The 10491-nt window shown below is 34.6% G+C and overlaps 3 protein-coding genes across 5 annotated transcripts in view; 2 read left to right on the top strand and 1 right to left on the bottom strand.

Annotated features, from left to right (window-relative positions):
• LOC136341534 (venom serine protease 34-like) overlaps positions 1-6874 on the top strand; it is a 29540-nt gene extending 22666 nt beyond the window's left edge. The window contains exons 1-12 of one of the 2 annotated variants that reach the window (XM_066286647.1): positions 4082-4207; positions 4411-4650; positions 4702-4816; positions 4868-4989; positions 5142-5381; positions 5446-5560; positions 5612-5751; positions 5804-6002; positions 6052-6249; positions 6305-6469; positions 6520-6666; positions 6723-6874. In XM_066286647.1, the coding sequence (XP_066142744.1) occupies positions 4133-4207; positions 4411-4650; positions 4702-4816; positions 4868-4989; positions 5142-5381; positions 5446-5560; positions 5612-5751; positions 5804-6002; positions 6052-6249; positions 6305-6469; positions 6520-6666; positions 6723-6748 (1782 nt within the window). In that variant the 5' untranslated portion in view covers positions 4082-4132 and the 3' untranslated portion in view covers positions 6749-6874. Of the gene's footprint in view, positions 1-4081; positions 4208-4410; positions 4651-4701; positions 4817-4867; positions 4990-5141; positions 5382-5445; positions 5561-5611; positions 5752-5803; positions 6003-6051; positions 6250-6304; positions 6470-6519; positions 6667-6722 lie in introns of those variants that run through there. The other variant, XM_066286648.1, reaches the window with a different exon arrangement.
• Positions 283-3783, bottom strand: LOC136341398 (protein Cep89 homolog). 2 transcript variants are annotated; one of them, XM_066286334.1, is made up of 8 exons: positions 3573-3783; positions 2835-3442; positions 1958-2166; positions 1625-1906; positions 1391-1571; positions 1169-1336; positions 569-800; positions 283-504 (listed from the first exon to the last, which is right to left on the bottom strand). In XM_066286334.1, exons 2-8 carry the CDS (start codon positions 3410-3412, stop codon positions 283-285), a joined length of 1872 nt encoding a protein of 623 aa, XP_066142431.1. In that variant the 5' UTR covers positions 3413-3442; positions 3573-3783. The 2 variants fall into 2 exon arrangements, with proteins under 2 accessions (XP_066142431.1, XP_066142430.1); XM_066286333.1 differs by lacking the exon at positions 3573-3783 and having other exon boundaries at positions 2835-3488.
• A 1269-nt stretch (positions 6875-8143) lies between the features above and the next one.
• LOC136341739 (venom serine protease-like) lies at positions 8144-10176 on the top strand. The gene is made up of 9 exons (XM_066287034.1): positions 8144-8265; positions 8319-8542; positions 8755-8881; positions 8943-9070; positions 9125-9317; positions 9370-9570; positions 9622-9795; positions 9856-9996; positions 10055-10176. The coding sequence occupies exons 1-9, from the start codon at positions 8202-8204 to the stop codon at positions 10075-10077; spliced, it is 1275 nt and encodes a 424-aa protein (XP_066143131.1). The 5' UTR covers positions 8144-8201; the 3' UTR covers positions 10078-10176.
• Positions 10177-10491: the final 315 nt, after the last annotated feature.

Here is a 10491-nt window from a genome sequence, read left to right on the forward strand (position 1 = left end):
AAAGTACCCCGTATCTCTAGATATATCGCGTGCTGTAGACCCATATGAAAGGAATATGCTGCTCTCGACGATGCCTTTGTGCGGAATTTGGCGCAAGAACGTTCAATAGCGATACGAGTTACGTGTGACTTTGAATTACAGGGGGTGTCTTAGAACTTGAAACTTTCGATTTTGCTGTATTTGGCTATTCGAAGGATTTTATATTGTGATATTTCCTAATGCTTTGTTTCCTCTAATTAAAAGGAAATAATAAAATGCAATATATTTAATAAACATTTACTGTCATTTATATTTCTCTTTGAACAATTGGTAATGACTAACTGCAACTCTTTTCTCCCTGTCACCTTCATGTTTTGCCAACTTCTCCTCCTGCTCCGCAATAACTAACCTCAATTCTTCAATCTCCTTTTCATGATCTTGTTTCATGACCTCAATCAAGTCCGTTTGCTCTTGAATTCGCTGCTCTACTGTTGAAAACTCTTCCCAGGCAGATTTTTGAACATCCTATTAATAGTTAACAAAGACAATAATAAATTAAATAATGCTAATTAAAATTGACAAAGTAGACCTTTAACTGACTTTTCAGTGAATTCATCCTGAGGGCCATTTCCGAGCCGATTTTCTTCACTGCTCGATTTTCCAGTTGACGCTGGTTTAAGGCACGAAGAAGCGTTTCCTGTTCAGCTACCATATCTTTGGCGAAACACATAGCTTTATGCAGCTGCTTTCGGCAAGCACTACGCGATAATTGAACTTCTTTTAAGGCGTGGTCTAAATCTAACTGTTTAGATTCAGATTTCCTGGAAACATTATTCTTTAAAACTTTAGAATTTGAGTTAAAAAATGATGTGCATGAAAGGTGTCCAGAATCAGAGGCCAACATAATAACCTCAGATTTATAAGCACCTGAAAGTTATAGATTAGAACTTATACATATATTTATTTCTTATATTCTATCGAACAGTATAATTGTGAAGTAAAAATGACCCATGAAAATTTCATTCGCCATCACATCAAGAATCTGTTTAGAATTTTAAAATCATATGAAGTTTTTGTAGATTTCTTTAAAAAATGAAATACTTTGAACTTTGAAAATTAACGTTGTGTCTTAAATAAGATTTTTTTAATGGAACTCAAAATCTGTGATGCCCAAATGTGATCAACTAACTTAAGTTCTTTCTCCAGTTTTAAAACTTTTCCTTGCAGCTCTTCTTTAGAAATCTTCAGAGATTGAATTGTACCATTTAGTTCATTAACTGAGCCAGTCTGCAAGTCAGCACTATCTTTCATCTTTTTCATTTCATATTCATAATGTTGCTTAAGTTCCTCATACCACCTAAAAAACCAATTAGTGGATGCCTCTATATTTTTAGAGCTACTTATAAGCTACTTTTTGCACTCGTTTACACTAGCTGTATGAACAGATACTGGAATGTAATTTTGGCGCTCATTTTTGAAATCGTCTTGGGAATCTGTCACTGTTTTAATTCTCTCCTTTAAAGATGCATTTTCGGTTCTAACTCGAATATACTCTTCATGGACCACTTGATAATCCCTCTTCATCTGTTCCACTACAAAAATGATCCATTAAGAAGAAAATTATTATTTGTCAGCTTTAACAAACCCTTATTTTCATACACTTTAAGTATCTCCTCAATTTTATCCTGCTTTAAGGCACACTTCTTTATCAGCGCATCATTCTGATTTCGTATAGGCTCTAGATCAGACTTGATCTTCCTTAACTGATCTTCCAATTTGTTGCTGCAAGCATCATCTTCAGTAAGCCTCTTATACAAGTTTTCATTTTCTTCAATAATTTCCTTCATCTTTCCAGTAAAATCGGCCAACTTTATTTCGTAGTTTTGAATAATTTCATCCTTTTCGTTTAACGTGTCTTGGTAGGCATCTAAGGAAAAAAATTGTAATAATATATCGTTAAAGCTGGAACTAGAGTGACCTAATAGAGGTCCCAAAGTGTGGCTATTTACGGATCCCCATGATATAGGCGTATGCCTATGATTTTGGTGGTCAGCAGAGAGGATGTTAATGATCTCCTCCTCCCTGAATTGAGCAAGAGACTTTTGAGGTTGTAGCTGCGAGTACTTTTCTATGCTTATATTATAGTGCCTCAGTTTTTCTTGGTACCTTTCCAATTGGACGTTCAATCTAAAACCCCGCTAATTGTACAGGGTATTCTAAAAAGGTTGTGCTAAACTTAGAGGGCTTATTAAAACCTCTAATCAAAAATGAGCCGTTTTGGCTTCAGAGTCATTTTTATTCAAAAGACTTCAATATTCAAGTTAAATGAATAGAATAAAACAAACAAAATTGACAATTTTTCGTATCCTGTATCGAATAGCCAACGCGAAATCCCGATTTAAGCCCACGGCTTTTTTTTCTCTGAAATTAAGTCAAGTTGTTGGTGTATGAAATTCCTATAGGCCATCCAAGAGGAATTTTTGGGAATAGTGATGGCAACCTATTGTTTCGTACAGCAAAATGCGTACATCTTATAACGGGTGCGTGACTTAATTACTTAAAGGAGAAATTTATGTAATGAGGTTCGGAGTAGTCATTTTCAACCTTTATCATATTTTTTAACGTTACCTTTAATAAAAATTAATTACACGTCGAAATCTTTTCGTGCCAATGAACTAAATCACGTTTTTCAGCAAAAGCGACTCTGGAGACAAAAGGGCTCATTTTTGATTAGGGGTTTTTGTACAAAAATTTGTTGACGGCAATATCCTTTTTAATCTTTTTAAGTATGGCACAACTTTTTTAGAACACCCCGTATACATATTTGCCAGCTATCTTCGATATTTCCTACTCACCTATAAACTACAGTCTTTAACATTCCCAAATCTTCGCATATTTCCCCATTTTTCTTCTTCAATAACCTATTTTCTTCATTAACTCTATCAGCTTGTTCCCTGAGTTCTTCACATCGTTTACACACTCTACTAATTTCCAGCTCATTATAGAGATCCTCATAAGATTTCTGCAGCTCACAGTATCGATACTTTATAGCTTCATTTTCCTTCGTCACGTCAGCGTTCAGTTCCTGCAAATTGCTCACTTTCTCTTTCAGCCTCAGGATTTTTTTCACTGAAAGATCTTCAAGTTCGTTGAACTTTGAGGCAATCTCCTCGTTGTCTTTAACGAGCTTTTCGATTTCCTCATTGAGGGCTTTCTTGCTGATCCTGCCGGGAGAGTTCTTTTCTGGTATTTCAATTATGACTTCGCTAATTTTTGCCCCAGCATTGTCAATTTTACTTTTGTATCTTCTGGCATTGAAGTTGGCTGAATAAGTTTTCTTTATAGCTGCAGGTTTCTCTCGTTCTAACCTATGTACTGGCACCTCCAAATATTTCCTTCTGGGCTTTACTGATGGCACCTCATGGTTTATCATTTTCCTGGAGATGGCAGGTGAATAACTTTGCTGCAAACACATCATTCATTCTTAATGACAGAATGAGTTGCTTAGGGGTGAATCAGGCATATCAATCGATTAGAAATGAAAGAGAGGGATTAAAAACCATTTGGAAATGGTAGTTCGATCATACACTTACCTCTAATCACCGCACTTCTAAGGAACTTATTGACTAAACAACTAAAACTCAGATAAATGCCAGAATTAAAGACACTGTTGGAAGGTATAAAGGAAGACTTGTTTGTAAACAAACACTTTTGCACCATGGGCCTATGTGTTAATTTAGTATATGCGGTTGCCGTGGAGACGTTACTATGTTTCCCCCATACACGACCCATGACCATTAACGTTACGAGGTGAGCAAGAAACTTTGTGATTGTTGAAAAATTGGCAATTTAATTATTTATATTTTAATTTCCCATAAAAATTATATTTTAGTTTTCTGCAGCTTCCTCTAGTTTTCTACACAAAATCATTTAATTCGTGTGAGATAAAACTATAAGATTTTAAAAATCAATTCCGATTCTAATGATTAATTCTGATTGACTATAAACAAAAATAAAATTCCCCAAAAAATGATGAACGTACATACATATATCTACAGGCTGTTTATGCAGCTATGGCCAATTCCTTGTATTAGTTTAGTGTTTAAGTTAACTGGACATCAATGATTTGGCCCCTAAAACAAATTTATGTCAAATGATCTGTTTTTACAAGTTCGATCACCATTTGACCATTTGGCTTGGCAAATACGGAACGCCCCATATATGCGAGGTAAAATTTGTGTGTTATGTGTAGCTTGTTATTCATCATATTGTCAAGAATCAGTTGGGAATTCCATCATACCGCAGAAGTTTTTGGAGAATTATATGTAATTTGACGTTAAATTATAAAGCAAACAAGAGAAAGGTTAAATTTGACTTGAAATGATAATTCAAACAAACAAACGAAAGATTAAATATATATTTTAATTTTAGCCTGCGATGAGTTCAGCCATCTCACATTTCATTAACGTGCTGGTACCAATCTCTGTTGTGGTACCAAATATTGATCCTCTATGCACATACAACCAAGAGATGACTTTAGGGGAAGTGTATTATATCTTTAATAAAGAGTATCCAGAGTACTACTCTGCAGGAACTGCCTGTCAATGGAAGGCACTTAGCCCTGTTAACTCCAAAATTTTTTTAAGTTGTCAAGAAATTCTTTTACGAAAGGTAATAACTCTAATAATGCCATATTTCACACCTAACTATACAACTTTCCAGTCTTGGAGTTGCAACGAGGACCGTCTAGAAATCTCCACAGCTGAAGGCGGTCTTCACAGTTACTGTGGAAATGGAACCTTAACATTTGTGACGAAAAAGAACAATTTGGATATTGGTATGCAACATTTAGTCTCAAACATGCATAACTAATATTAGGAACTTTTAGCACTGCGAAGCACTACCAGATCCCTAGGAGGTCGTTTCGTCTGCTCTATAGCTGCAATAGAAGCTGACACTTATTATAAGGACCAAAATTCTTTTCAGAATTCGGTCTATCGTAAAAATAATGTAAGTTTACTGTTAAATTCTTTTATGCTCGATTTAACTATAAAGACCGGCATTTAGTCCATAATAAGGAAAATTATTGTCCGAATTTAATTGGGCATATTCTTAAGAATCGGTTTGCGGGTCAAATGATTGAAATTTCTCCTTCGTTTTAGCCTTCCAGAAATTCGGCCGTCTCAAATTTCTTCAACATCCTGATCCCAATCCCTATACTGATTCAGAATATCAATCCAAACTGCGTGTATTACCAAGTGATGACTTTAGGCGAGAGGTACTATATCTTTAATAAAGAATATCCGGGGAATTACTCTTCCGGAACTGCCTGCCAGTGGAAAGCCCTCAGCCCTATTAACTCGAAAGTTGTCTTAGCCTGTGATGACGTTCATTTACCTAAAGTAATAATCCTGATATACATATGTCCATCTCCATGATACTCATTTAATTATACTAATTTTTCAGTCATTGAACTGCTTCCAGGATCGCTTAGAAATCTCATCAAGTGAAAACGATGGTCACAAATATTGCGGGAATGGGGGATTTATGTTTGTCACCAAAGAGAATACTCTGGACTTTGGTAAAATGCAAACTGACTTTCCTTGAAAGTAATATCACAAACTTATTTCAGTACTGCGAAGCACTACCAGATCCCCAGGAGGGCGCTTCCTCTGCACCATAACTTCAATAGAAGACAAGATTGAGGAAAGTCAGAATTCCTTCCAGAATCCAAATGAAAAACCCGGTTGCCAGTGTGGTTGGAAAAATGATGTACGGTGCGGGATTAAAAATTAAATTTATTTTAATAATCAAATAACTGTAGAAGCGAATTGTGGGGGGTCATGACACCTTGGTAAATGAGTATCCAGCCATGGCTGGAGTGGTGAGAATTGACATTGGAGGGATTTTCTGCGGTGGTACTATTATCTCAAGAAATTACGTTTTAACAGCTGCTCATTGTGTAGTTAACCAAGACGTAAACAATTACCGAGTATTAGTGGGTGACCATGATACCTCTATAGGTAAGTCTTATGTTTTAGATTCATGAAATTCACATCTAATTTCCATTAGGATCCGACACAAATTCTTCAGCAATATATCGAGCACGTAAATTTATAGTCCATCCAAAATACAACTCATCGAACTATAATAACGATCTGGCTTTAATTCAAGTAGACATTATGGTATTCAATGATAACGTTGGTCCTATTTGCTTGCCCTTTAGGTACACTGCGAACACTTTTGAGGAGGAAAATGTTACTGTTATAGGTTAGTTATGTCAAACTGAACTGATTTCAAAATAATCAAAAAATTTTCCGTGAAGGTTGGGGTCACAAAGAGTTTTCAGGAATTAATTCAGATATACTCCAGGAGGTAAACTTGGACATAATTTCCAACCAAATGTGTCGGACACAGGGAAATTTTACTGTTTCTTCATCACAGATTTGCACTTATACATCCAATAAAGATGCTTGTCAGAGCGACTCTGGTATGTATTTTTACATTGATTTGCGGAATTTCTTCGATTTTTTAATCCAGGAGGCCCGCTTATTTGGCAAAACTTTCGAAACATGACGAAACTCTTTCTTATTGGAGTTATTTCATATGGAGTGGGTTGCGCATCTAGCTCTCCCGGAGTTCATACACGAGTAACGTCGTTTTTGAATTGGATCATCGAGGCCACAAGTACAATATTCAGACAAATCGATTGAATCATTAGTAAAACGCTTTGATTTTTGCAGGTCCAGATACGTACTGTATTGCTTAAGAGAAAGGCAGTTTTTTAGAGATAAGATTAATATACTCATATATCTACGTCCTTTGATTGAAAGATCTTTTTCGTCAACTTATCGCTTCATCTCTGGTTATAGACTTTTAGTATGTAAAAACAATAAAAGACAAAAACGTTTATAATTTAGATTAAATTTGAAACAGAAAAATTGAGATTTGTTATTTTCTTTTCTGGGCAGAAATTCTTCATTTAAAAAGTTATTGAAAATAGGTATCAATGTATAATGGAGAACAAATTAATCGTGATGATATTCTTGGTCTTGGTCAGTTGAAAGTTTTTGACATTTCCAGAACAACTTGATGGTTATTGCTTAAAAGTTCTTCAAAATTTATGCTTCAAAATTCCAGCACTTAAAAAAATTAGAGTAAATAAACGTTTTGGCTTTCTCTATAAAAACCAACTTTGTCTAAGTGGTTGATAGAGCCAAACCAATGTATTGAATGATCAAGTGGCTCAGATAAAACTAATGCATCCTGACTCATCATCTCAGAAACGCATATTTGTCTGGTCGACTATGTGCTGTCGGAACCTATTTTACTCCTAAAACAGGAATAGTGGACATTAATTTCTTTATTTATTTGCATGTAATAAACAAGGATCGGTACATACTACCGATTAGCATTTGCCGAATTTCACTGGTGAAGGAAGCACAATGGTGGTAAATACAAATTTTAACAGCAAAATTTTAAAAATTGATCTTGGGTTATTTCAACTTATTCACCTGAAGTTTGTCGGATTTCTTCTTTTTTTTACTTCTTATATCAGATATTGACACTGGCCCTATGTTTTGAAGATTAAAATTAATGGAAATATATTTATTTACAATTTTTTTTTATTACCAAAGCAGGTTACAAAATATATATCTGGAAAACTTAAGGAAATATTAAAAGACATTGCCTATGCTTATAAATCACTTTAAGAATATTTGGTTCATAAATTTTCAAAAAGAATGATATGTCAAAAAATATTTACATACATAGACATAGTGTATATTCGCGGATTCCTTCGTTACTGCCTAATAGCTGTCATTAAATACGAATTTTTATAGTCAATTACACTTTATTACTTAAAATTTATTAGTTTAAATTGATTTTTATAATCCTACACACGTCTAAAATAGAACAAAATAGCAATAATAAGGATAAAAAGTAATTGTACTCACTATTATGAAAAACCGTGTAAAAAAAGGGAAACTAAAAAATTTCGTTTCATTTTTTCTAAAAACAGACGGTGCAATTTGTCGTCTTATCTAGACTTTGTTTATACATTAAAATAGTAATTTTAATATACAAACTAGGATTGTCGTCAAAGCACTATTAGTTGTTACTACTCAATATATTATCAGCTTTAGTATCTAAACATTTCAATTTATTTTTTGCACCATCAATTACTATTTGTAGTTTATCGAAATATTGGAATACATAGAAACATGTTATTAAATATTAAGTGTCTTTTTAAACGCGTTAGTTTCCCGCGAGGCGAAATAGCGATGTGTGAGTATAGTACCATGAAAATTAGACCAACAAATATTTCAATTTAAAAATAGATTCCTGGTTGCTGCTGACTTCCCAATGGCTACTTCTTACTTTAGTACCACCTATAGCAAGCAAAACATATGAATATAACAAAATGATAGCTGTAAATCAAGAATATTTTATATCTAACATTGAATACCCCAAGAAATACAGCGAACTTACCGCTGGTGTCTGGATTATGCACACAGAGCCTGGATTCAATATTTACCTATCGTGCAATATCGAATTGCCCCAGGTGAGAATACATTCCAAAAACGTTTTGATTTATTAGAGTCGTCGAGCATTTCCTTATAAAACAGGCCATTATATTGAAATGGTTAAAACAAATGTTAAATAAAACAATAACAAAAGGAAAACATAAAATAAGAAATAAAATATAAAATAAAAAATAAAACAATTGAGAAAAAGCAGATTTTTGAGTCATGAGCTGTTTTCCATCACGTCTAGAGCCAAAACTGCTACAGAGATAAATTTTACGTGTCAGAAACTGGCGATTCTGACCTATTAGATGCCAACACATATTGCGGAAATGGGAATTTAACTTTTTCCAGTAAGAGCAACTTCCTATCTGCGGGTAATTTTTCCTTAAAAAAACTTTATAAAACTTGTATAAAAATCCAAAACTTCTACATAAGGTTTGCATGGTCTACGTCAACCAGGAGGACGATTTTTTTGCACAGTCAATACGGTACAAAGCAATATATCCCATTTACTGCAAAATCAAAATCAATATGATTCTTGCGATTGTGGATGGCGGCAAATGGTAAGTTTCAAGATTTTAAACCCTCACTTCCTGGTACATCAATATCTACTATAGAAGCGCATCATTGGAGGCGTCAACACAGGTGTCAACGAGTTTCCGTTCATGGTAGCGCTGATATACAACAACAACATGTGGTGTGGAGGTAGCTTAATATCAGATCGCTTTGTGTTAACAGCCGCCCATTGCGTAGTTAACAAGGAAGCCACATATTTTAATCTTCTAGTGGGAGATTATGATATCAGTACAGGTAATGCATCTATGTTTCATGGAAGCCCAATGATTCATACACAAATCTGCAGGTTCCGACACTGCAGACAGCGCCATATATCGAGTTTCAGCTTACGAAATACATCCAGATTACGATATTTCTACTCAAAAGAACGATATAGCGCTTATACAGTCTAGTAGCCAAATCTACTTTGGTTTAAGTGTAGGCCCAGTATGTCTACCTTTCAGATACGCTAATCAAAAGTTTGCTGGCCAACTTGTAACCCTCATCGGTACCTACTTAACAACCCTCGATATTCGTACATTATACACATTATCTGTAGGTTGGGGTCAAACTGAATTCGGTGGTCAAGTTTCAAATATCCTCCAAAAGACTCAAGTCAATGTGATATCGAACTCACAGTGTGCTTCACAACAAAGTGAATCTATAATTGATAGTGAGCTGTGCACATACTATCAGGCCGAAACTAGGGATGCTTGCCAGTTTGATTCTGGAGGTAGTAAAGAATTTTTTCTGTTTTTGATGGTTAAATGCGATATTTTTGTGGGTGTTTAAGGTCCAGTAGTTTGGCTTGATCCAGCTTCCCAAAGGTTTCACTTGGTTGGGATAATTTCCCATGGGGTGGCTTGTGGTATACCTGCTCCCGCAATAAACACCAGAGTTACTGAATATTTAATATGGATCATTAATAAAACGAGTGAGGAGGTTACTATTTAATTTTATTACGCACATATAAATAATTTACATTTTTTCAGATGGAAATTATTGCGTCAAATAAGTTCCTATTCTGGCTTATAAGAAATCTTAACTCGGCTTTCTTGCATACTATTGGTTTATTCCCTGTTGTCTCATAATGAAATAAAACGTTTTGTTCTTACCTCTGTTTCGTTTCTTGTCTTCAGCATTTAAAAGCCCTATTTTGAATAGAATATTGGTTAGCTAGCAATACTCAGCACCCTCAGTAGGAAAACGCGGATACCAGATTCAAATGGCGACGAACGAGACATTTTTCAAATATCCTAATTGTCTTTATATATTAAAAACAATTGTTGCAAGGTCGGAATCACGGGCATTGTGGTTTAGTATTAAGAATTAAAATATTATAATCAATGCACTTCCTTGAAAAATTAATAAAAAATCCTAGGTGTAAGTTACGCCACTGTTTAAAATGTAATTAACTTTTTCCGTCATT

Source organism: Euwallacea fornicatus, chromosome 10 (assembly GCF_040115645.1).
Source record: "Euwallacea fornicatus isolate EFF26 chromosome 10, ASM4011564v1, whole genome shotgun sequence".
Lineage (NCBI taxonomy): Eukaryota > Metazoa > Arthropoda > Insecta > Coleoptera > Curculionidae > Euwallacea > Euwallacea fornicatus.